The sequence below is a fragment of the Lissotriton helveticus genome, chromosome 12, assembly GCF_964261635.1.
Source record: "Lissotriton helveticus chromosome 12, aLisHel1.1, whole genome shotgun sequence".
Classification (NCBI taxonomy): Eukaryota; Metazoa; Chordata; class Amphibia; order Caudata; family Salamandridae; genus Lissotriton; species Lissotriton helveticus.
In genome coordinates this window covers 112,775,683-112,803,110 of record NC_136073.1, presented here as the reverse complement: position 1 = coordinate 112,803,110, position 27,428 = coordinate 112,775,683, and the positions used below count along the sequence as shown (strand labels likewise).

Below are 27,428 nucleotides of genomic sequence, written 5' to 3'. Positions count from 1 at the left end.
GGCCGATAGCCATGGAGGAACAAAAATGACATCATGGCTGTCGGGAGGCGGGACTAACTTGCCGAGCACCAATCGGAATGCAACCTTTACGAATTCAGCCAATTAAAAAGATAGCCAGAAAGTGGGCGGAGCGTCCCCCACTATACTGTATACAGCATCTCTCGACGAGACAGCGCATGCGCTGCCCAGTCCGAGACCTAAAAAGGGCATCTGGAATAAAAAATTCAATTATTTTGAGACCATACATTTTTCCAAAAATTATGAACAGGTGGGCATGTAAAAAGTAAGTGGTATAGAACTGCATGTGGAGAAGAACATGTTCAACAGGCATCTGAGAGCTCAGCGTGTCTTGCATTTAAAGTGACCGGGGATAACAGAAGTCTATTGTATATTAACAAAAGTGTCTGTGTGGTGTTAGCTGCTCTAGAGGATTTCCTCATTTTAGTCCATATTTTGTTCCATATAGCTATGGACCAACAAACCTCTAAATCTTCTTCACAAGGGAGCTCCACTTTAGTTTTCCCCGTGTATTACAGAAAATATGTAAATAATTATAAATAAGAGACTTTGGGGTTAATGCGTAAAAGAATGTTTAATTTTTTAAACAGAGAGGAAGCAGGATCAGTAGGAGGGTTTGGGAGTATGTATTGGGCATGAGCTTTTAAAATGGCTTGTTTCGGAAGGAGATATTTAGGTTGGAAAGATGTCAGTAGGCCAAAGAGTCTACTAGCTTGCGAGAAAGACATAATCTCATCTTTTATATACACGTGCTGTATCCAGATTAAACCTCTTTGCCTCCATGATTTACAATATAAAGGCCTGCCATGTATCAATATAATGTTATTATGCCATATTGTGGATCCGGAGTGAGCAGTCCAATCCATAGGATCTAGCGGAGAGTTAGGCTTCAACATTTTGATGGGTGTTTACGGGAGTAGATAAAGATAGTGGTTTGTGAGAGAAAGATAAATATTCTTGAAAAGAGAGATAAAAGATGGTTCAAGTTCAGCCCAAAGAGGACAATCCACGAGAGACTCTGAGAGCCATCTCGATGCTTGACGAAGTAAAAAAGATTTGTGGTATGTTGGGAAATCAGGGAAATTAACACCACCTTCTTACTTTGGACAAGTCAATTTTGACATACTTGATTTTTTTATTACTCCATAGAAAAGGGGATGATATAGAGATAATTTTCTTTAAAATATTCAAGGGAATAGATACTGGGATATTGGAAATTGTATAGAGAATTGTAGGGGACAACATCATCTGTATGGTGTCTAAACGGCCCCACCAAGACGGGTATAAAGGGTGTCATCTAGTGGTCAAAGAGGATATTCTCTGTGTACAATTTTCCATCCAACGTGAAATTGTACCTGAAATATAAGGGGTAAACTGTAAGCCTAAATACTTAATATGTTGAGGGCTCCATGTGAAGTTTGAGATAACGAAATTGTCTTTGAAAGTATATTTTGTTAAAGGTAAGATTTTGCATTTATCTTTATGTAATTTATATCCAGAGACAGCTGCAAAGGAATCAACTTGTAGGAATGCGGGGAGAGAGGTCTGAGGTTGTGAAATAAATAATACATCATCAGCATAAGCTGCCAATTCAATTTGAGTATCTTTAAAGTGAAATCCATGGATATCTTTATTTTGTCTGATACTTGAAAATAAAAGAGGGTCTAAGGCTAAGGAACTGGGACGGTGGACAACCCTGTCAGACACCTCTACCTAAATTAAAGGAAGAAGATGTACTACCGTTTGCACATACTGCAGCTCATGGATTAGTGTATAAAAATGATATTAAAGAAATAATTTTAGGACCAAAGCCAAACCACTTAAGTATGGGAAATAGGTAAGGCCATTCCACTCTAGCAAACTCTTTTTATGCGTCTAAGGCTATTGCTACCAAGGAATGTGAGACATGGAAGGATTTGGACAAGATGTAAAAAATAAACGAGTATTGTCTGTAATAAGGTGACCCTAAACAAAACCACATTGTTCCATTCATAATAAATTGGGCAAATAGGAATCCAGGGTTAATTTACAAATTCCTTTTAGGAGTCAAGTAGTCCTTTTATAACTTGCTTATTTAATAGCAACTTCCCTAACGCTATAACCAATTAGTTGCGTGAGGGCACTGTATGCATTAAGGTACTCCAAGACACTCCAAGACAACAAATCTGGGAATGTCCGAACCTGTCCCAATTTAAAAAAACTTCTTAAAACATGGCTCTTTTAAGCCACTCCTCACAGACCGCCTGTCGTTTTCTCTAGCGCCGAGAGATCCCCTTGGGGATGATTCGTGCGCGATAAAAATTACCTAAATAAAAAACCAGCAGCTGCGTTTGGAGGGAGATGTTGAGATGAAAGAGACTTTGGAAGCCACCCCAAATATAGAGATTAGAAAGTTTTTCAGTTGGGTAAATTCTCATTTGTTATCTTTTATACAGAGTGTGTCTCTTTCTGACTTGTAAAGATATAAACAAGTGTTCCCTGGGATTCAATTTCAAACGAATAACCGCAAAATCTAAAGCAATCAGTGGTTGAGAAATGTACTGAAATCTTCCAGAGGAAAACATGGGTCCATGTGTGTTTAAAAAAAAAAAATAAGTTATGTGACTTAAATAATAATGAAAAAACTACAATTGAGTTGTAGATCCAACACCAGACACTGTAGGTGTGTGGGTGGATTTGCTGATGTAGCAGAGTGTATGGTGCATTAACGTGCTCAAGAAATCCCCAAAACCACCAGAGCAAAGGAGCGAACAGGTCTCCTGGGTAATCAATGGTTTCAGAGACCAGCTGGCTCAGAAGGAAAGGGTACATTTAATTAAAGTAGATATATTCAGTCCCAGCAGTGGTGATCTTGCTGACTGTAAATACATTGTATTGCCATTTTGTCTGCTCAGAGTGACTCCAGCCCACTGGTTCCTGCAACAAGAGTAAAGGTAACAAAAACATCACCTCTGGATGAGCAATGAGGCAGCTCGTAAATGACCCAAAGGTTATTCCTCTAGTTGCCTTGCTTCAATGACGTTTAATCAGATTACATAGACTAGAGCTTGGGCACTGTTCATTTCATGATAAATCAGGGGGTGGATATGAAGAAGGGTGACTGCAGCCCGGGTAATGACAACTTTATAATTCCCTCTGTTTAAGCAGGAGGAGGATTCAGCTCATGGATGTGAATAAAGGGGTAGCTGCTGCTACCCGTGTCACTGTATCCTGGCCGTTGGTCCCCCTTGCGCTACCTAAGCTATCCCTGGTCTCTGGAACAAAATGTATGATCAAAAAGTAAATTGAGCTGCAAAGAGCCCTGGCTTTTTTCTAACTTTTCCCTCCTTTCCTTCCCCTAACCCTCAGTATCTAATTAGGGGCGGGTTATTGTGGGTCTGAGGCCAAGCACTGTGATGGGTTCGAAGGGTGCGTGACGTCTTCCTGCTACCATTGGCATTTTGTTGAATCTACATCATGGCGGGGCACGGGTTGGTGTTTGGGATAAGGGGAAGGGGCTTGGTTTCATTGGGTGGGATTGCAGTACAGAGCAGGCCTTATGTGCAGAGGGCCCTATCAGAGCATGGAACATGTCCTCGGACCTAACTTTCTTTAACCTGATTTTCTCTTCTCATTTGCAGTGTGTGCGCTATTCATTGCTGCAGGTGTGTCCATTGCAAACATCAGTGTCGGTGAGTGAGTCCTGCCCTGTGCTGCCCTGATACTGCGAGTGCGGAAGCTGCTGCATGTGTTGAGTTACAACCTAGAGTGGTTTGGGATTCTATAGTAGAGTAGACATGATTTGTCTGCCTTTGACTAGAGGATTCCCAACTGAATTCTAGGCTTTTTTTAACAGTCCTCTCATAAAGCTGGGAGTTCATCGCCACCAGTTGTATCTGGCCATTATTTCACCAGCATAGCCACTAGTTTAATGTTGAGACTGGTAAAAACAAACCGTAAAAGTAAGAAAACATTTATTTTTTTGCCTTTGAATCTTTAACCTTACACAGCAAATAAATGGAGAAATCCTGCAGAGGTATTTTAGCACTGCCTAAACTATTCCTAAATTACTTTCAAAGCAGCTCAAGGCAGAATTACCATGATATAAAGTAATAGAGGATTTTACAAATGTTCTCTTGAGGTATGAGCTCCTGACTCTTTCAAAATCTGAAGACACAAAAGTTGGCTGTTCTTTGAAAAGGTGTCAGTTCAAGCTCGACCTGTACTATTAGCTCCAGACCGCTCTTGCCTTCAGGAGACAAGGCCCTAATAAATACTGCTCAGATTTAGGGGGCTTTACAACTTGTAAACATGCTGGGGAAAGAAACTTGTCCCAAGGAAGCAAGACCGTGGCCCATTTTTGGTGCAAGCTTCTTCAACCATGAAACCATGGAACTCCAGCTCAATGAGCCATCTACCCAGCTATTGATCACACCATTACAAGCATATTAACTATCACTGCTTCAAGGTACCAGTGACCATACATTCACCCTGGCTCACCTGCTGCTTGCATTATAAACCTCAATTCCCCCAAAGACAGTCCAAAATTTGACTAGAGTTGCATTTATTGTTAAGGTGCAGTTTTGGGGTAAATTCTATACCACACCCAGGAAACCACAGAATAAAGTCAGTAAAATTATACAAGAACCGATAAGAAACAAACCGCCTTCTGCAGGCGCGTCGATGCACAGTGCTGTACACAGTTCTAAACCAGGATCTTGGTTGTCAAAGTGTAATAAGCTATTACTAAACAATGTGTTACTCTGTTCTAACCTTGCTGGCCTCTATCCCATTGTGGACTGGGGGTTGGTGCAGACCGGAATAACAGGCGTGGAGGCCGTATATATTTGGCTATGGTAGCTGTTTGTTTATTGCGGGATTAACAATCAGGGTGGGACAAGGGGGGTAGACTGTAAGCCGGAGATTCTTGTCTTCTTGGTCCGCTGGGGAATGGATCTTCTCCCGTCGGTCGCCTGGTCTTTCAAGGACGGCTCTGGTGCAACCTCGGAGGGAAACAGAGAAGCAGAGGGGTTCAGTCCTTACCAAAGTGGACTTGCGGAGCACTAACACCAGCACCGGGTAGTGTGAGGGCCAGAAGGAACGTGGGGACGGGGAAGGAAGGGAGGTTCTAGATGGAAGGGAAGAGAAGGCGGGAGGGGAAAGAACAGAGGTGTTCTAGTGAGGGAGAAGGGGGGGTGACTAGTTTACACGTTTGTGAATCAGTGAGACTCCTAACTATATTTACAGTGCAAAGGTGATGTCTATGAGTGGGCTATCACTATACAGGTATATACAACTATCTACAACGGGGAAACACGGAGACGGTAACAGGGTACTCACGCGCCCCGCCGTGACTCTCCGACGAGTCACGGCCGCTCTCCAGCCACCTCCAGAGGGTTCCACCACTCCTCCGTCCAAACGTCCTCCGCTTCCTCGCCGTTACTCCTCTCTCTCCGTCCGCTCTCCGTCACTGGTCCACTGCGCGCTGTCTCCTGCCACAAGTCGGCTATCTGGAACGCTCTCCCCTCTTCGTCGTCGCCTTTTCTGCTTCTCCGTCTGTTGTTGGGGGCGGGACTTCCGGGTTCGCGTCCAGTCACTTCCGGGTTACCACTTCCGGTCTCTCGGGGCTCGGAGAATGTCGCATCCGGGTCTGCTTCCTGTTCTGTCTGTCGGTCCGAGTCCTGCAGGGAGACAAAGAGAGGTTGTGTCCTGGTCGTCACAGGCGCAGGAGGGTTAGCGGTCAGGTTCTCCCCGTTCCGGTGCCGCCCAGGTGAGGTAAGTGGCGCTTCCCGTCCACACCCATATGATTCCCTTCTGAACAATAGGAAACCAAATTATATGCAAATTCAGCAGGTCACTTTTCCCCCAGTCAGTGGGCATTCAAGAACCGTAGAGCATGCCCACATATGGGCATATTCCATGACCATTTCCTGCTCGACTGTCTCTGTGATCTGTTGATTGCCCAGCACTTGAAAAAACATTTGTGTCTGTTTTTTAAATTCATGTGTTGAAAGTATTGAAATGAAACAAAAATGTAAAGCAGGTTTTGCCAGTTTACATTCATCATTTCAAGCATTAAGTGCCTGTCTGTATTTGGGCACTGTTTAAATCAGCACCATTACTGGCCAGTAGAGGATGGAAGAATGAAATGGTGGGGAGAGGGATGAGGTATGAACAACCAGGGATGAGGGTGTCCCAAGGTGGACAGATCAGTGCACATTTGAAGTCACTATAATGCCTTAATTTCACTCCTCACTCTTTAAGTGAGTGAGGGACAGTGAGAGAGGGGCGATGTATGGTGAGTCCTGGATGAGGAGCGAGCATTCAGGGGTATGGAGGCAGGAATGAGAAATGAAGAACAGGTGAGGGCTGAAGGGTGAGTGAGAGATTGGAAATGAGTGTGGAATGAGGGTTTTGAGTGAGGAATGATGTGGGAGGGAAAAAGAATGATGATGATGATGAGTGAGGGATAAATGAAGGTAGAGTCTGGGTTGATGAGGAAAGGAAAATGATCTATTTCGCAAACATAGATGATGTACAGCGGACCATGACGCAGCAGAACATGTTATCCTTCTCAATCATCTCTAAGGTTAGACAGAAGCATCGGTCCAGGATCTTCATTGAACTGGGCAACATAATTTTTTTTAAAAGCATTACCAATGGACAGGGCATAGCACGTACCGAACCATCCTAATAACTTACAGGTGATACCTAGTTCTGCCTACAACAAGAGGTCAGATCCAGAAATTAGGGCAAAATCCCAGAGTGTTTGGATCACATCAAGCATCAGAGGAAAACGTCCTCTGCCTCAGTGTGTCCAAAATGGAAATGTGTGATTAAAACAGCACCTCAGCTGCCCTTTGCCGTGTTCTTTGATGATCGCCTCAGCTGCGGTCCTGTGTGTGATATGTGATTTCAAGCTTTCCTTCACCTAGAAGAACACACATAGTCAACTACACATGCTCCTGCAGGGTCAACCCTTCCTTCAGGCCCCACTCATACTGAAGCTGAACAGACCCTGATCTGTGCAACGATACAACATAAGGTCAGGCACGTCTGGCCAAAAAGGCATTCAGAAACTAATGCATGCAAGACTGGCCCTAAATTGCTACACTGCTTACCAGTGGACCACAACAAGAACAAGAACAAATGCACCATTACTAAATGCTTTAATCCTTGCTATAGTCAGGCAGGCACAGAGAGTGGGTGTAGAGCCCGGAACTGTACGGCACAAAATTACGTACTTTTCACTAAGTGACTTGCATATTTCTCATCCACCAGAGTACAACGGGGAGACATAACTGCCAACAGATTGGTTGCCATCAGCCTGAACCTTCCCGGCGTAATACTTGTGTACTACAAAGCCAGGCACATTTAGCGTAAAACCTCATAAAAATGGGTGTTCGAAAATCTAAAAAACAAGACAAATGGTTCCATTTAGACATGAGTAAAACAATGAAAGTTTGTGCAAACGGTATGTGTTCCTGTTTGACTCTTTTCCCTGTTAGGAGATGGTCCCTTATTCTGCTGACCACTGCTTGCACTTCACCTCAAATTATTCCAATACGTGCTTAGGAGATATTCATGTCACAAAATGAGTCTTAAACACATAATGAATGGCCACACATCAGTCAGAAGAATGTGATAGAGCAGAATATTATCTGACTTGTGTTGCTTGTTGTTACGTTACAATATTGCACTACTAGTAGTAAATGAAGGTCATGGTTGTGCATGAGGAAGCATCTCTAAAGCACCTTTCTAAGTGGTACCACAGAACAATTGTGGGAGTAAGGGCAAATTGAAATTCTTGTCTCCAAAAACAAACCAAAAAGGAACAGGTGGGTACTTGGGATTAAAATGAAGGGCGTTGAGCAACCACAAATTAACATTATGTGCTTATCCCCTCAAACTACCCCTCTGTTTAACAGCATGTACAATATAGAGAAGCATTGCTGCCACTTTGCTGTTTACACTGATCTGCCTGTACATAGTGGCTTTAAAACCAGTTATCAGATTACATGAAAACCCAACTTGGCCACTTACATACATTTTAGTGCACAGATGCTTGCCTCCTCCCTCTCACTGAAAGAAGCTGGCATGAAAGGAGGCTTGGGATGGAAGGTGCACAATACTTCTCTGATGATGCTCTCTTCTTGCTCCCATAGGGCCGGTGTACTTCTACGAATGCCCCGCACAGTACCTCATCCCCTACTACTTTATCATTTCCGGTGTCATCGGCCTCCTGCTTCTCATTCCAAGCATCTTGTGCTGCGGAAACCAAGTAGAGCCCTCCACTGAGAGCAACGTCTGCTGTTTGATCATCGGCCTCTTCCTGCTGGCGTTTTTCATTACAGGTCAGCATTAATCACTGGGTGGGACACAGGTTTTAGCTTCATGGAGGTTCACCGGTGGAGTATCATCACAGTTCTACATTTGAACATTGCCACTACTGACCAGTACCTCAACAACAATATTTCTACCTTACAATTACCTCATTTGCTTCTACATAGTATTAAAAAAATATATGTTCAAGGCATATGAGCTGTAGATCATATGCTTTAGCATAGATCGCCATCTAGTTTTGGGTCCGGATGTTTGCAAGTCTTTGCAGTCACAAGGTAGGTGACTCCTCCTTTTGGTGATAGTGCGCGTGGGCATCGACTCCATCCCCAGATTGTTTTTTTCCCTCCATCCGGTTCGGATGTGTATTGAGGTGCTCCGGTTCGGTATCGTTCTCGAGCCCCTTCGACGTGCAGTCCTCTACCCTTGACGGTATTGTCTTTCACTTGCAGTTTCCCGTTCAACGTGTACCGTTTAAACTGTGAAAACCTTTGATCGGGAACTTCAGTGCGGGCATTCGGGCCTACCCGTTCTGACCACGCCAGCAGTTGATGGAACGGACTCTATTTAAGCTATGTACCGGGTGTCGTGCAAAATTTCCGAGCACCGCTTTGCACGAGGTGTGAAAAATCTGCTTATCCTCAGAACATGACGAAAAGAACTGTGAATCGTGCCGATCACTCCGCTCGAAGAAAACCATTTGGGATCGTCACTCTCTACTCCACGAGATGCAACGTGGTAGCAGCTCCATGCCGAACCAATACCCTCTGCACCAAAACATAAGACGAAGCATTTGCCAGTCTCTACACCACCGGCACCGAAGACACCTTTGACAGCGAAGGCTTCGGAGCCGAAATCTGCCAAATCTAAAGCTTCGGAGCCAAAATCCTCAAAACCTAAAACTTCTGAGCTGAAATCGTCTAAACCAAAATCTTCAGAGCCGAAATCCTCAACATCTGAAGGCTCGGAGCCAAGGTCCTCCGCGCCAAAAAGTTTGGAACCAAGAACCTCCATTCCAAAAGCTTCAGAGCCCAAATCGGCTAAAACCAAGCACTCCAATTCGAAATATTAGACGCCCAAAGGCTCTCAGGCCAAATCTTTGACACTGAAATCAACTAAAGAAAAAGATACCCCATCCAAAGATACTCTGTCTGATTGCCCACCTTAATGGATCCAAAACAAAAGAGACTAAGTATTGACCCTAAAACTGGACACCTCCTGGCCACTCTTCCTAAAAAACGGAAGCTGGATCACTGAGGATTGCTCTATACCTCTGAAGAAAAAGGACATGGGTACTAACCCTTCTCCCCCTTACATACATCCCTCTCCTCCTCCTAACCCAAATGTAATCATTACATCATCAAATTCAACACCACTTCCACTACCACCTGACCCACAGGATGAAGATTATGGGGATGAAGACAATATGCCACAATATGCCGGATATGCCACAAAATCAGGACATACCACAGGACACTGATCCCTGGGAGAATTATAATAAGGAACCAAATCAGGGCAATGACCCAGACCTGTTGCTCACGAGACCCTCCCCATCTGACGACAACATTGGCTATGTTCAGCATATCAACAGGGCTGCTCAATATCATGGGGTGGAGCTTCATACAGACCCTTTAGAAGAGAATTTCCTTGTTGAGACACTAACGCACTCGAAAAGGTCTACTAATACTTTACCAATTCTCAAGGTCCTGTTAAAAACACATGGATTAGGTATTCAAGGACCCCGTTAGACCCAGACTAGATAAAAAATACAAAGTTGCTCCTTCATCCATGCAAATATAAAAGGTCAGTTGCCCTTAGACTCTCTTTTGGTATCTAACACCTGCAAAAGAGCTAACTCTCAAACCATAGGCGACGCCCCTTCTCCTGATGAGGAGTCTAAACTCATTGTTGCCTCAGGCAAAAGAGTGGCTTCGCAGGCCGCTAACCACTGGTGTATTGCCAATGCTGAAATACTTTCAGTATGCTACGATAGGGCTCACTACGATGAGTTGGAAAAACTCCTACAATATTTGCCAGATGAGTATAAAACCAAAGCTAAAGATCTCATTCAAGAAGGGAAGCGCATTACCAACACTTCCATCAAACGTGCACTGGATGCGGCCGACAGAGCATCTTGTGCCATCAACACTAGCATACTATTGCGCAGACATGCTTGGCTAATCTCTGGATTCAAGCAGGATGTATGATCCTCCATGCTTAATCAACCCTTTTATAAGGATCATCTTTTCGGGCCAGCTGTCGATAGTTCCCTAGAAGAGATGAATAAAGACACGGAAACTGCAAAGTCCATGGGGACCTTACAATTACCTTGTAGCAGGGGTTTCTTTCTCCGTTCCTTCTACAGAGGTGGCTCAAAAACAGTGTCCACAGAGAATTCCCTCCTCCTCTTATAAGGGTAACAACCAATCTCCCACCTCCATAGTTTGTTTTCGAGGAGGCTACAGAGGAAATAATAATAAGGGAAGAAGCAGAGGTAACTCCACCCGCCTTGTCCCCTGCCAACAAACAGTGACTTCCCTCCGCTACACCCAATCAATCCACTCCTGTTGGGAGAAGTCTCTCACAGTTCCTACCTGTCTGGAAGTCAATCACCTCAGACACGTGGGTAATACAAATTATCCAGAATGGTTATTGCCTGTAACTTACCTGCACTCCTTCTTTCAAGAGAACGTGCAATGTCACCAGAACACCTCACACTCTTAAAACAAGAGGTTCTCTCTCTGTTACAAAAATATGCAATAGAACCAGTCCCATTACATCATCAAGGGACTGGAGTGTACTGCTTGTATTTCTTAATTCCAAAAAAGGACGACTCTCTCAGGCCTATATTGGACCTCAGACAGCGAAATCTCTACATTCATTCTTACCACTTCCACATGGTCACCCTCCAACAGGTGCTCCCATTGCTTCAGCAAGGCGACTTTCTATCCACCATAGATTTAAAAGACGCCTACTTTCATATTCCCATTCACCCGGCTAACAGAAAATATCTCTGGTTCATGGTGAATGGACAACATTACCAATTCAAAGTTACCCTTTTCGGGTAACTACAGCACCCAGAGTTTTCACCAAGTGTCTGGCAGTAGTCGCAGCTCACTTAAGAAGACCATACATTCACGTCTTCCCTTACCTGTATGACTGGCTAATAAAAGCGAGATCACAATACAGCTGCATACACCACACTCACAAGACAGTTCAGCTGCTTCATGACTTGGGTTTCACTGCAAACCTCACCAAGTCTCACCGCCACCTGTCTAACATGCAAGCATACATAGGAGCCACAATAAACACTTGCAAAGCTCTAGCATACCCCAACCCAGCCAGGATACGCAACATGCAAAATCTGATATCACAATTTCATCCTCATCACTCACTACCAGCCCGAGTGTTCATGGCATTAATCTGCATGATGGCTTCTTGCATTCGCATCGTTCCCTACTCAATACTTCAAATGCGTCCCCTACAGGAATGCTTAGGCCGTCAGCGGAACCAGGCTCAAGGTCAGTTAACCGGTCTAGTGTTGATGGACAGCTGCACCCATCGCTCTATGTAGTGGTGGGATACACAAAACCTTTCCAGGGGTGGCCATTTGTTGACCTAGGTCCACAGATAGTGCTAACAGCTGATGCATCGCTCACTGGTTGGGGAGCTCACCTTCAAAAACATAACATTCAGGGCATATGGACCCTACAAGAAAAACAACTACACCTAAACCACCTGGAGCTACTAGCAATTTTCCTAGCATTAAAAGCTTTTCAACTGCATCTAGTAGGCAAAGCTGTCCTAGTTCCTACAGACAACATGATAGCAATGTACTACATACAAAAACGGGGGACACTCTCTACAGCTTTCACAACTAGCTCAAAGCATATGGAGATGGGCCATTCCTCAAAAAATGTACTCCTGGGAGTTGTTCTGCAAGGAGACAAACAACCAGATTGCAGATCTGTTCATGCGACAAAGACAGATCCATGAATGGGAACTACATGCTCAAGTTCTCCTCCCATTCTTCCAGATGTGGGGCTACCCAGAAATAGATCTCTTTGCCACACAGATCAACGCAACATGCCCAAGCTTCGCATCCAGGTATTTCTCACCCATTGTCCAAAGGCAATGAGCTATGGATGAATTGGTCAGGAAAATTTGCTTACTCTTTTCCACCTCTCCCGCTAATTCCATTACTGGTTTGGAAGCTCAAACAACAATCCCTGACAAGAAAAGTAGTTGCTCCCACATTGGCTCGATAGCCATAGTTCACAACCCTGTTGGAATTATCAGGTACATGACCCTACACAAAATGAAGCCATCCAGATAAGTGTGCAGGAAGCAGAGTGCGTAACGTGACAGTGAATGAAGAAGAAGAGTTAAAAAGTGAAAAAGAAGAAGTGATAGAAACTGTTTGTATCGTGGTTGAGAACACCTTAACAAAAGCGGGTACCGTTGTGCAATAAGTAGAGCAGGTGCTTACACGTTAGACTACTGTGAAGACTAAGATTGAGTAAGTGCTGGCAATAGGAGTTAAAGTGGCCAGGTTCTTACCAAAAAGACGGATAAACCTACCTCTTCTAAAAGAGAGGTTTTTGTCTCAACATTTTCTACGCAATCCAAACTTATAAGAACCATCATATTCGATAGATGGTCACTGCTACAGCAGTATCAACCAGTATCAATACTTATCTGGATGGCTTCATTTTGTGTAGGGTCATGTACCTAATATAATCATGCCTGTTGCCTTTGTAAATAGCATTATGACGTGTATATTATCTTATATTATCTTCTTTAGATTCCCCTGACGAAGGGCGTAATGTTTTTGCCCGAAATGCATTGGGATATATAATTTGAAACCCAACACGAACTTGTATGGACTTCACCTTTGAATTCGGAATTGGAACTTTAGGAATGAATATAAAGATATTCCACACAGCTCCAAGGACTACATTTTGTTTTACTGTTTGAAATGTTTTTTTCTGAAAAACTGAAACTGAATTTAAAATGTTTTTGAAACTGTATTGAACTCATCGTTTAACTTAGTACACTCAGATTGAGTGCCCTGCAGCAGTGCACCGGGGTTACCAGATCCCTATCTGGTATTCTTTAGTTTTGCATTTCCATAGGCCTGCAGAGCCTATTTTCCTGCTGCACGCATTGTTTATTTTTGTATAAACCTAGTTGAACTGATTACCATTTAGAAATTTGAATACTGAGTGCAAGACGGTTGCCATATCCTTCTCATTATTCTCATGTAAAGGCATGACACAGGATGAGCCAGGAGCAAAAACGATTCTGGTTTAACCCATTAAAGGGCACAGCTCCAACACAGCATAAAGTAGACTCTCCTTGTAAATAGGACAACAGGCAGAGTTGGCAAGAGGAATGCTTACCCTCATGTGAGGAGGGGGCTGCGTTGCAGAGAGGTATAAAAAGGGGCTTGGCCTCATTACACCTCTCTGCAACGCAGCCCCCTGGGGCATCCTGGAGGTTCCTGGTGGGCTAGTTGACCTTCCTTCGTCTCGCCTTCGCATTCTCTCTCCCACCCCTTCACCCAACCTCCTTTTCCCCTCTATCCTCCATTTTGTTTCATCCCCTATTCTTTTTAAATCTTTTTCCGTTGAGACCTAGCTATTTGGCCGATGACCGGTGGAGCTACACCCAGAATCCTTCACAGCTTTTCCAGTCAGTCCAAACCTCTATAGCATTCATAACAATACATTCCAAAGCAGAATGCCCTCTATACTCTAACACATAAAAACTAGAATGCTAACTCAAGATACTACATGCACATTACCCCAACATGGGGTCTCAGTGCTGACCTTTCTATGTCCTGTGGATTAAATATCAGAATTAGATGTTAAGTTCTCCTTTAAATCTTGTCAAAGATGTAGAAAGATGGTGCTCAAGTGTACCTGAATTCTGGCTCTAGCACAGTAAACCTAGAAGGCCTGATTACAAGTCGCATGGTAATGGGTAACAATAAAATCACAGGATTCCCATTACCGTGCGATAAACCCCCACCAGCTCAATGCAATGATGAGTAACACCCCAAATGGGGAATTACCACCTGGGATTGCTTTTGTTCGCTTGTAAATCCATTTGGAAATTCCAGGTTCCTTTACGTTTTAACACTTATATTAACCACCTGCTCTGAACAGGTGATGAATGTCTGCTGGGACCTGAGGGTGGGGTAGGGTGGTGAGAGAAGAGGGGAATGTTTTACTGGCAATGGTGAGCATTTTATTCTATTTCCCGTAGTTAAAAATGGGAAATAAGGTTTGGCTCCTACTGCAGCCCTAGCCTAATGTAGTGTTTCCTTCTGGAATTACCAGCTGGAAAAATCAGGTGTGGTTCTCCATACTCAGAATAAAATGTGGTTAGAAAAACCCATCTACTCTGAATCAGCCCAGCAAAATTAAATGCAGTAACTTTGCTGATTGTCTTCCCCTTGCAGAACTAAAGTCTAGCGGGGGGGTTGAGCTTCCCAAATGATGTGGTGAGGTATACATTTTCCATAAGATTTAAAAAGACTAACTTAAGCCAGCTCTAAAACACTGGACAACACATTTCATATAGAATCCTTTCTCTAATAGAAAGCCAGTGAAAAGATCACCTGAGTTGAAAGGCATTGGCATTGATAAAGGCAACTACATTGAATGCACAATGAGAAAGTGAAAAAAAATACAGTTGTATATCAGAATACAGAAATATCATCTGACAAATAATATATCCTAAAATTATTTACACAAATATTATCCTAGTGGGTGCAGTCTTATTCATGAACTCCAATGGGACTGTATTTTTGTAGTATATACTTAGAACACAATATTTATGTGAGACGTTATTCTGATGGAGACACCCTGGTATTACACCGAAGAGGCAAATCGTCTTGACAGAACTGATCTGTTGGGATAATGAGGAGCTTCTGTATCTGGCTGCACTTTGTGCCATACACAACCCCAAAATAAATCAGTCATTTAGGTTGGCAGAGTTGATCTGGGATTACTAATTGAGAGGACTGGTGGAAGAATTTCTCCAGCTTGACTGATTAACAGTGCACATTGTGGGGCAGAGCTTTCCAGGCTCCAAGATGACCCACCACTAGTGTGGCTCATTGACCTGCATACAGAATTGCCATTGCACATCACACATCAGGCAAATACCATTAGACTGTACCTGCACTGAATGAAAAAAACAGATTGCCTTCTGGATGTTGATGTGGCGAAATGCCCAGCAGCAAAAAAACTCTTCTAGTCCTAGGTAGCAGCTGGTACACATTGCCTGGAAAAAAATTGGATATTGTGGGTGAACGCTCAATCCCCTGGTGGGAATGGTAGACTAAAAAGTGAGCCAGTCGCCATAGAGAGCTTAGTTCTCCGCTCGGTTATGTCGGATAACTATGAGCCATTGGAGCTAAAGACCACCCGTAGACAGGAAAAGGTGGTATTACTATCTAATTCACTCCTTGTTCCACTGTTGGATGGTGGAATGTCTCTGTAGGCCTGAGAACAGGTGAAATTGGTTAGTAGTCTTTATTCCGATAAGATGGCAGCCCCCCTGACTTACAACATATTATCCTGGAATATTAGGGGAATGCACACTATGGCCAAGAGGTATAAAGTATTTTCGTCCCTCAATGGGCGAGGGATCCAAATAGCACTCCTCAAAGGGACACACCTAATAGTTAAGGAAGGAGCAGCCCTGCAGTGAAGATGGAAGGGTCAAGCCTACTATACTACCTACCTGACCTATGCGAGAGTTCTGCCCAGGGGTTCCCTCCACTATCCCAGTGGCTTGATTGACCCAGCGGGCAAATTTATGTTGGTGACGGGCCACCTGGATAGTAAGGACATAACAAAAGTCAATGTCTATGTTCCAAATGGAGATCAGAAAGTGTTCTTTGTGGAGCAATCGAGAGTATTGCCACCCTACCTGATATGCTCCGTCATTATTGGGGGGGGGGATTAGAATTGTGTAGCTGACCTTCTACTTGACCGCTCCCATCCACCACAAAGAGATTCTACAACTATTAGAATAGCCTGCCTATTTCCGGACTGGCAGACAGAATGAGGAATCATTGACTCCCGGCACCTACAACACCACCAGGAGCAAGATTACTCATTTCTTCTCGCCTCCATGTGCTCCTGGCACCATTGTATATCTATCTCTGAGCATATCAGATCATAATACGGTCCCATTCACTTTGAGTTGGGGTAGGACGCTACCCCGCATCCCAGCTTGGAAAAAGCCTTTCAATTTCCCAGATTCTGTGGATAATAGCATTCAGCAGTACTTCGAGAAAACGGCACGGCATCATCCCCCTCAGTTGGATTTGGATGCCATTAAAATTGTGCTTCGAGGGACATGCATTGCAAAGTCGGTGGGAGTGAGACGCACTTTGCAGGTGGAGGTGTTAGCCTCTGAGGAGGCATCGAGAGTAGTTAGACCTGGTCATCCGGAGTTCCAACCTGAACTATTAGAGGCCAAAAAAAAGGTTGCTGAGCATGTAGAAAGGCTGAGATGCTTTGACAACAAGGTCTATAGGCCCAGAGTGCATGCAGCGCAAGATCGCACAGGATTGCTGTTTGCTTGGCCCGCAAACCCTGCAAAACGGGTCTCTGTTATTGAAGCTTGAAACAAACCAAGGATCTAGAGTCTACCGATGTTAGAAAGGCGTTCCCGGGGGAGCCAGAAGATGTCTGACTGACCACCCCTAGGTCCACCTCTTCGGTGAGAAGTAGCCGAGCGTGCTTGAGAGGCCTCCGTGGTGAGGGTCCTCTCCTAGGATCGTACAGCAGAGTAACCACACCACTACAAATGGACACCACACAAGTAGATGAGTTCTTAGGTTTTATCGAGAGTAAAGGTTACTTTTGGCTTCAGCAATATGTACAGTCCGATCGAGGGATCTGGAAAGTCTCGTAAATGGGGAATACGGTAGCGGGACAGTCTCAATGAAGGAGGGGATACCCTGCGCACAGCTCTCAATCCTCGAGCCGGGGGGTTCCGAGAAGTCGAGCCGCGACAGCGCCAGCCGGCTTCAAAGATGGTTCAGCGAAGATGGACCGCGGCAGCGCCAGCAGGCTCCAAAGATGGTTCAGCGAAGATGGACCGCGGCAGCGCCAGCAGGCTCCAAAGATGGTTCAGCGAAGATGGACCGTGGCAGCGCCAGCAGGCTCCAAAGATGGTTCAGCGAAGATGGACCGCGGCAGCGCCAGCAGGCTCCAAAGATGGTTCAACGAAGATGGACCGCGGCAGCGCCAGCAGGCTCCAAATATGGTTGCAGGGGTCAGGGCAATGAGTTCGTTAGGGCGTCAGCCGCGACAGCGTCAGCAGGGCTCTCGACTCCAGGATACAACTGCCGTCCTACTCCGGGGCTGGCCCAGATATAGGACTGGAGTCTTTTGATGTCCAGACCCTCGCGCCTGGGGGTCAGAGGGGCCGGGATGAAGGTGTCCAGACACCCAGCAGGGGGGTGGAGCCCGCGCCCAGGGAGGCCAGAGGGCGATCGATACCAGGCGTCCGGGGACGGCTGGAGGGCCCTCGAAACTGGGATCCGTTGAGTGGCCACTCTACCACCCGGGGGGATCTTGGTGCCTCGATTTCGGGACTTTGCTGGGGCCTTGGCCAGGGCCGAGGCCACGTGCTCCGGACGTGATGGGCCCAAGATGGAGTCGGGCGAGGCCTCGTGCTTGGATCGTGATGGTCCCAGATGGAGTTGGGTCTGCAAGGGGGGTCCGGCGTGTTCCAGGAGGGGAGAGCCGGGGTTGGCCAGGGAGGTTGCTCTCGTCGGTAGTTCGTGTCATGTCGGGCCCGGGGGCGACCGTGGCTTGATGGAGGGTCGATGTCGTCCTGGGCCCGCCATGCGGGAGGGGTAGGACCACGCCAGGAGGCCGGGTCCAACACACGTTCCCTCCAGCTGAAGGCAGGGGAGAGTCACCCATCTTCTTGGGGGTTCTCCTCGCCGAGGCGGAAGAACCGGGACAGGCCATCAGCATTGGCGTGGTCGTTGCCAGGGCGATGCTCCACAGTGAAGTCCATCCCTTGGAGGGAGATGGACCATCGTAACAGCTTCGGGTTCTCGCCCCGCATCTGCATCAGCCACCGCAGGGGTCGGTGGTCGGTCTGCACCCGGAAGTGGGTGCCAAAGAGGTAGGGCCGGAGCTTCTTTAGAGCCCACACGACGGCGAAGGCTTCCCTCTCGATGGTGCTCCATCGTTGTTCTCTAGCCAGCAGGCGCCGACTGATGAAAGCCTCAGGAAGGTCGACTCCCTCGGGGTTAACTTGCGATAGGACCGCCCCAATGCCGTGCTCCGAGGCATCGGCTTGGACCACAAACTCTCGGCTGTAGTCGGGGGCTTGGAGCACAGGGGCGGTGCACTTGGCAGGCTTCAGAGTCTCGAAGGCAGCTTGGCACTCGGGGGTCCAGTGCACCTTCTGTGGTAGCTTTTTGGAGGTCAGTTCAGTGAGAGGCCCCACAATGCTCCCATAGTCTTTGATGAAGCGCCGGTAATATCCAGTGAGCCCCAGGAAGGCTCGGACGGCGGTCTGGGTGACCGGGGGCTCCCAGGCCCGGATGGCGTCAATCTTTGGTTGGAGGGGAGCCACCTGGCCGCTCCCTACTTGGTGCCCCAGATAGGTCACGGACCCTTGTCCTATCTGGCACTTGCTGGCTTTTATTGTCAGTCCGGCCAAGCGGAGGGCCGTCAGAACCTCCCAGAGGTGTGTCAGGTGCTCGTCCCAGTGGAGGCTGTATACCGCAATATCGTCCAGATAAGCGGCACTGAACTCTTCCAACCCCGCCAGGACTTGGTTCACCAGTCTCTGGAAGGTGGCCGGAGCGTTTTTCATGCCAAAGGGCATCACCTTGAAGTGGAAGTGGCCGTCGGGGGTCGAGAAGGCAGATCGCTCTTGGGCACCAGGGGTGAGGCCGATCTGCCAATACCCGGCCGTGAGGTCGAAGGTGCTGAGATACCTGGCGGCCCCCAGGCGATCGATCAGTGCATCTGCCCGGGGGATGGGATGGGCGTCGGTCCTGGTGACGGCATTCAGCCCCCGGTAGTCGACACAGGACCGGACCTCCGGGGGTGTGCCGGGGGCGGCGGCTTTAGGGACCAGGACAACAGGACTGGCCCAGGGACTGTCTGAGGGTTCGACCACGCCCAAGGCCAGCATCTTGGCAACTTCGGACTGGATGCAGGCCCGAACTTGGTCGGGGACTCGGAAAGCCCGGTGTCGGACAGGTGGGCTGTCCCCGGTGTCTACATCGTGGACACACCACCGGGTGACCCCAGGAGTGAGTGAAAAGAGGTCCGCAAATTGTCCCAGCAGCTTCCGGCAGTCTTGGTGCTGTTCTGGGGTCAGGGTAGAGGAGAGCGTGACCCCTTCGATGGAGCCGTCCCGCTCGGAGGTGCTCAGGAGATCCGGTAGAGGCTCGGAGTCGTCTTCAGCTCCGTCGTCGGTAGCTAGCAGCAGGCTCAGTTCGGCACGGGCAAAGTGGGGCTTGAGTCGGTTGGCGTGTAGAACCCGGAGGGGGTTCCGGGGGGACTCCATGTCCACCAAGTAAGTGACGGGGCTCTTGCGCTCCACCACTTTGAAGGGCCCCGTCCATTTGTCCTGGAGGGCACAGGGTTCGACCGGGGACATAACCCAGACCTGCTGGCCCGGCTCGAACTCGATGGACGAGGCGTTCTGGTCATACCAGCGTTTCATCTCCTCCTGACTGGCCTCAAGGTTGGCCTCGGCAAGTTCCTGGAACTTCCGAGTCTGGTTGCGGAGGGTCAGGAGGTACCGGTAGACATCAGGTGGAGCATCTAGGACAGCCGTTTCCCAGCCTTCTTTGACCAGGCTGAGGGGACCGCGGACGGGATGTCCGTACAATAGTTCAAAGGGGCTGAACCCCAGGGATTTCTGGGGCACCTCCCGATAGGCAAACAGGAGGCAGGGTAGCAAGACATCCCATTTGCGTCGTAGCGGCTCTTCTAGGCCCTTGATCATTCCTTTTAGTGTTCGGTTAAACCGCTCTACAAGTCCATTCCCTTGAGGGTGATACGGGGTGGTGAATTTATATGTGACCCCGCACTGTTGCCACAGGGACTGCATATATTTGGATATAAAGTTCGTGCCCCGATCACTCACGACCTCTCGGGGGAAGCCGACTCTGGAGAAGATCCCCATTAGCGCCCGGCCCACCACGGGGGCCATTATGGTTCGGAGGGGGATGGCCTCGGGATAGCGGGTGGCATGGTCCACCAGGACGAGGATGAAGCGGTGTCCCTGAGAGGTGCGGGGGTCCAGGGGCCCCACTATGTTGATCCCCACTCGCTCGAAGGGGGTCATGACCACGGGAAAAGGTTGGAGTGGGGCCTTGACTTTCCCCCCGCTTTTTCCGCTGGCTTGACAGGTCGGACAGGTTCTGCAGTGATTGTGTACATCGTTGCGCATCTTTGGCCAGTAAAAGTGGGTCACCAGGCGGCTGTATGTTTTGTCCTGCCCCAGGTGTCCGGCGAGGGGCACGTCGTGTGCCAGGATCAGGAGAAAGTCTCGGAATCGGAGGGGGACCACCACCAGCACTCGGCTGGCCCCCAGTTCGGCAATCTTCTGCTCACTGTAGAGGAGGTCGTGGACCCAATAGACCCAGTGGGACCCCGAGGGGTCTCCGGTGGCTTGAGTGGCGGCTTGTTGTCGGATTCCCTCGAGAGAGGGACAGGTTTTCTGTTCTTGCCGGAACTGTTCGCGGGTGGGGCCACCTTCTTGGCGCCATTGGGCTAGTTCGGGAAGGTGGCCGAGCTCGGTGAGGTCTTCATGGTCGGGTCCCTGGGGCCAGGGTTCTGGCTCGGCGTCCTCGGGGACGGCGGGCGGCGGAGGTGCGGGCCACTCTAAGTCTTCAGGTGGGGTATCCTGCTTCGGGGCGGAGGCCGGGGCGGTCATGGATCGAGTGGTGGCACAGACACACTCGGGAAGGCCTAGCATCTCCAGATGCTCTCTCCGCTCCACGTGGGCCCAGGGGGAACTTTCTAGGTCGTTCCCGAGGAGGCAGTCCACGGGGACGTCGTCCCGGACAATCACCTTCAGCATACCTGACACCCCTCCCCACTCAAAGGGGATACGCGCCATCTGGCACAAGCTCTCGGAGTTGTCCGCCGACCGTCCTGGGAACAGGACGTTGGGCAAAATTTGTTCAGGGGTCACCAAATGGCAGCGGACCGCCGTCAAGCTGGCTCCAGTGTCTCGGAGGGCTTCGGCCCGGTGTCCATTAATGGTGACCCTCTGGCGGTACTTCTGGGTGTTGCCTGGGATCGGGGCTCGGGGGATCATGTCTCTCTCACCCAGGCACCCCAAGGCCATAGCGGCGGGCTCCCACTCGGCCTGTTCGGGGTCGTCCTTCTCTTCCTCGCCTCTCTCTTCACCTAGGGCGGCGGCCGCGATCTGGCGGGTGGGAGGGCCGGTGGTGCCGGTTCGTTGGTTCATCGGGCAGAGAGGGTCATTAGCATAATGACCGGGCCGTTGGCATCTGTGGCAGGTAACGTTGGGGCGGGGCCCCGGTAATGCTGCGGGGGGCCATCTTCTGATCAGAGATGGCGAAGTGGCGGTAGGGGAGGACCCCGTGGGGGCGTCCCGGCCCCTGCCTGGGCCTCCTCCGCCGCCCCGTGGTCGGTGGTTCCCCGGGGATCCCCGGCCGTAGTCTCCCATCGGGCTCCGGGGGACTCGGGTGCTCACCCACCTATCCGCCTCGACCGCGAGTTTTTGTGGCTCTGTCAATTTGCTGTCGAGGAGATGCTGCCGGAGTTCGATGAAGCAGTTGTTGGAAAGGTGTTCCCATATAATGAGGTCGACCAGCTGCTGGTAGGTGGTGACCCGACTGCCTTTGATCCACCCCTCGAAGGCTCTGCTATAAAAGTTCACGTATTCCACCCATGTGGTACCGGGGATTTTTTTACAGTCTCGGAATCGCTGCCGGTACATTTCGGGGGTGAGTCCGTAGCGAGTGAGGAGGGCGGCTTTCATGTGCTCATAGGAAGTCATCTCGGCATCGGGAGTTCTAGCAGGGCGTCTCTCCCCTCGTTGACGAACTTCCCCCATAGGCCGGCGCCCCAGTCCTTGAGGGGTACTCGATGGGCGGTCATGGCTACTTCATAGGCTTTGAACCACTGTTGGATGTCGTCGTTCTTATAGTATTCTTTGAGGACATCCTTGGGTATATGCACCTTTGTGTCCATAGGAGGGGGCGAGGTCTTGGCCCCGGGGGCGCTGGTTTCGCCCGTTTTGGCCTTGATTTCTAGCTCCTTCAAGCCACGTTCATGCTCGAACGTGAGCTTCTTTTCTTCGAGGTCTCTTTGTCTTCGTTTTTGCTCCAGGTCTCCTTCCAGCCGGAGTTGCTCGAGGGCTAGTTTTCTTTCTGCCAGCTGTAGTTCCCCGTCTAGCCGGAGTCGGGCGAGCTCCAACTCGTGGAGCCGGTTTCTCTCTCGTTCTCAGGCGTCTGCGTGGGAGAGGCCCGTGTCTGGGTTAGCAGGTCTTTCCCCCGCTGGAGTTGCGTCGGTCTCCGGGGGCCCGTTTGGGCCCGGGTTATCTTCATTCTGGGTTGGTGCGTCTCCGGATTCCACCCAGGTTTGCAGGGCCGATTTAAAGTCTTCCTTGGTACTTATGATCCAGCGGGCTTTAGGAAATTTGTCATAAACAACGCTACCCAACTCCACTATATACACAATCAATCAACTATCCATCACACGGCCCATAAAATCCAACATGACATAATTTGCCCTACTGAATCATGTGACCTAATTAACCTATTCACGAATTATATACATTTATATACATCCGCGGTACATGAATTCATCATAATTTTACAAACCCTACAAATTAATTAAGCCACTGTGGCGATAAGATCTAGCTAAAAGTAACCTAAACCATGAAAATAACAAGGCCAGCTTGTTTTCCAAAGTAAGATTTTTATTAGCTACTCATTTGGAAAATGTATTAGAATTTTTATTAAAGCATTTTTATTTGAATCATTGCAAATAGTTATGACAATTTTATTATAAATCAAAAATATTGCAAATGAAAGTTTATCAGTTTAGCATTTTCAAAGCCTAAATCCCTAGCTAAGCTTTCTAAAATGAATTTTAAAAGTAAAGTTTCAGAAGGCTCTTACGTGCTCCAAGAGAGTTCATTCGGCATGAAACCCACATCCAAAGGTCAGCAAGAAGAAGAGGTAACTCTTCCACGAGGCAAGAGTTCTTATACCTTTCTAGCTAAGCTAATCTAAGAAAATGTAATTTTCTCTGCTGAAAAACGGAGTCCCATTGGTTCAAAAGTGACAAGCGACATGTCACCTCATTTCAGAATTACAGTTCCGTCACGTTCTTTGTGACCATTGTCTTTATTTTTTAAACAGCGCAGCTTCCTCCAGTTGCAACATTCAGTGTAGAGAAAGTTATTGGCTTCCTCAGATACGTAAAGCATGTTTCAAGTCCCTTTTTGCCGGTTCCTGGCCTTGGCCTTGCTCATGTAAATGTCTTCCAGTTCAGCGCGACAATTTTATCTCAGGACAGGAGGAAAATGCTGCCAACCACGGACTCACTCTGGCTCCAAACAGATTTTTGCAATCGCGGAAAAACACTAGGCCCAAAAGCCTTTTTCCATTAACTATTATATAAACAAACACAAAAGAATAATTAATGCGAGTAATATAATTCGTTCTGTTGCCACCCATTAGTTTCTAAACTTAACCCATTAGTCTAAATTACCTAGCTGTGAAGCAACAAATAAAGCAGCATTTTATATCTACCATTCTTCATGTTGTCCAGTAGAATTCCTTATGCACCTATAGAGAATAGAATGACACCACATAGACAGGAAAGCAAAATAAGCACATGCCATTTATTTAAAAACAGCTGCAGTTATTATGACAAATCAAAAGACACGATTAATTTATTATTTTTCACGAACAAGGAAAAGCAACAAAATGCACGTTTATGAGCACACATGTTAGTAACCCGTGTTTGAGAAAGTGTAATGCAATTTTAAACTAAGTTGAATTAAATCACACACAGTACAAACGTTAATAATATTATTCATATTATGTGAATATAACTTCACGAGTTGGAATAAAAATAATTTCCAAAACTCGCTCCATCACTTAGACCAGTGGTAGCGATGCCCAGGTCTTTGCAGAACTGTTTTAACTCTTTATGACTGTAGTCTTCCATTTTCTCTCTCTAGAATTCTGCAGTTGGTCTGGTTTCTTGAGTAGTCATGGTCTCGGTGCGTTTTTCTTGGTAGCGGTTGAATCACTCTCTGTACGATTTGCGTTGGCTCGGATCGCACCGCCTGCCACCAATGTTAGAAAGGCATTCCCGGGGGAGGCAGAAGATGTCTGACTGACCACCCCTATATCCACCTCTCCGGTGAGAAGTAGCCGAGCGTGCTTGAGAGGCCTCCGAGGTGAGGGTCCTCTCCTAGGATCGTACAGCAGAGTAACCACACCACTACAAATGGACACCACACAAGTAGATGAGTTCTTAGGTTTTATCGAGAGTAAAGGTTACTTTTGGCTTCAGCAATATGTACAGTCAGATCGAGGGATCTGGAAAGTCTCGTAAATGGGGAATAGGGTAGTGGGACAGTCTCAATGAAGGAGGGGATACCCTGCGAACAGCTCTCAATCCTCGAGCCGGGGGGTTCCGAGAAGTCGAGCCGCGACAGCGCCAGCCGGCTCCAAAGATGGTTCAGCGAAGATGGACCGCGGCAGCGCCAGCAGGCTCCAAAGATGGTTCAGCGAAGATGGACCGCGGCAGCGCCAGCAGGCTCCAAAGATGGTTCAGCGAAGATGGACCGCGGCAGCATGTCCGGACCCTCGCGCCTGGGAGTCAGAGGGGCCGGGATGAAGGTGTCCAGACACCCAGCAGGGGGGTGGAGCCCGCGCCCAGGGAGGCCGGAGGGCGATCGATACCAGGCGTCCGGGGATGGCTGGAGGGCCCTCGAAACTGGGATCCGTTGAGTGGCCACTCTACCACCCGGGGGGATCTTGGTGCCTCGATGTCGGGACTTTGCTGGGGCCTTGGCCAGGGCCGAGGCCACGTGCTCCGGACGTGATGGGCCCAAGATGGAGTCGGGCGAGGCCTCGTGCTCAGATCGTGATGGTCCCAGATGGAGTTGGGTCTGCAAGGGGGGTCCGGCGTGTTCCAGGAGGGAAGAGCCGGGGTTGGCCAGGGAGGTTGCTCTCGTCGGTAGTTCGTGTTGTGTCGGGCCCGGGGGCAACCGTGGCTCGATGGAGGGTCGATGTCGTCCTGGGCCCGCCATGCGGGAGGGGTAGGACCACGCCAGGAGGCCGGGTCCAACAACCGACAAGTAGATATTATTGTGAATTCAATACCTGCTACACTAACCTATACCGGAGCACCACTGACTGGTCCGATGAAGACACTGACGCTTTTGTATCACCTATGACTTTCCCAGCAGTGTCACTTGAGAAGGCTGAACAGTTGGGAGGGGAGAGCACCCTGTAAATCCAGGTGGCTATAATGGGAAGTATGGCACAGGGCAAAATGCCGTGAACGGATAGGCTCCCTGTTGAGTTCTATGCTGCCTATGTAGATGTGCTGGCTCCCAAGCTAGTATACCACTATAAGGTGGCTAAGGATTTAGATCTCTTGCCTTCCTCCACCCGCGATGCCCTAATGGTACCCTTACTAAAATCGGGGAAACCTGCCTACGACAGGAGGGTCTACCGGCTGTTATCGAAGTTAAACCTTAATTGCAAGATCCTCAGCTGGATCCTTGCAACTAGACTTCTTCCCCACATACATAGACTGATAAAGCGGGATTCATCCCTGACCGTAACATGGCACTCAACATACAGCGACTACTCACAATATTAGAGGCCAACACCTATGATCAAGCAGAAGCAACGATCTTTGCGGTCAATATAGGCTTTTGTAGCCTTCCATGGACCAATTGACTTACTTAGAAGAATGTTGCAAATGTGATCCGGGTTCTCAAAACAAGCATTGACTTTTGGAAGAAGCTCCCCCCTTTCAAGCTAGCCTGGCTGATGAGGGGTAAAACCGTCCCAGGATGTTTATTTCTGGTCCAGGGAGGACCTGGCTTGGCAGTTCGGGCTGCACTGTTCCCTGGAGGAACAGGGTCCAGAGTGATTTTCATATAGCTGGATCTGAACTGGGGTGAAGAAGTGAGCTAAAGAATGATGATGGATTCAACCCAAATCCGTGACTGGGGGTGAGTGTCTGAAAAGTGTCAGCGCTCTGTCCATCATCTCCTTGTGTTTTCTCCTTTTGTCTCTGCCCTTCACCAATTGATCAGAGTGCTACTAAAACTCAGGTGCCCTAACGAGGATGATACCACAGAATTTGGAGTGCTGCAGCAATGTTGGGCTCAATGCCTTCAGAAAATGTTTGAGAAAGACCCATACTCACCTGATATTCCTATGGAACTGCTGGAGGTATTGCCACGTGGGCGAGTCTGGAGAGAACTGGGTGGCTGTGGGAGCATCCATATTCTGTGACTTGAATGAAGCAAAGATACTCCTCCCGATTAAGGAGTTCCGATCAGGGCATGAACTACGTCTGGGCCACCTTCTGCTCCATAGGGATGTGACGGCTGTAATACGTAAACACTGGGGTGCAGGCATGTCAGAACCTCCGCACCACAAGATCTGTCAGTATATGGTTACATCTTTGGGGAACTTTAAAGTCATCACCTGCCTATATAGGACAACAAGGGAGTGGGACATGTTGCAGCCCCTTTCCACCCTCTGAATTTGATGGGAGTAAGACCTGGGGAAACCTACACCCGAAGAAGACTGGGTGGGTATATTGGAGAGAGTACTTCAAATCTTGAGGAACGCCAGTTTAAACGTATTGATTTCTATGTTGTACGTAGGGTGTATTTCATCCAGGAGCGTATAAATAGATACTTTCTTATCACGGATGTGAAGTGTCCAATATGCTGGGGAGGGAGTGGAATTTATACACATGTTCTGGTATTGCCTGATGTTCACTGCCTACTAGGAGAAAGTCACTGGTGTGCTCTCTGAGGTCATAGAGAGAGAGGGGTCCCCT

At 48.1% G+C, this 27,428-nt stretch overlaps 1 protein-coding gene across 2 annotated transcripts in view; it reads left to right on the top strand.

Annotated features, from left to right (window-relative positions):
• LOC144797855 (transmembrane protein 272-like) overlaps positions 1-27,428 on the top strand; it is a 119,531-nt gene that overhangs the window by 86,379 nt on the left and 5,724 nt on the right. The window contains exons 3-4 of one of the 2 annotated variants that reach the window (XM_078668658.1): positions 3,639-3,689; positions 8,163-8,351. In XM_078668658.1, the coding sequence (XP_078524784.1) occupies positions 3,639-3,689; positions 8,163-8,351 (240 nt within the window). The remainder of the gene's footprint in view (positions 1-3,638; positions 3,690-8,162; positions 8,352-27,428) is intronic. The other variant, XM_078668659.1, reaches the window with a different exon arrangement.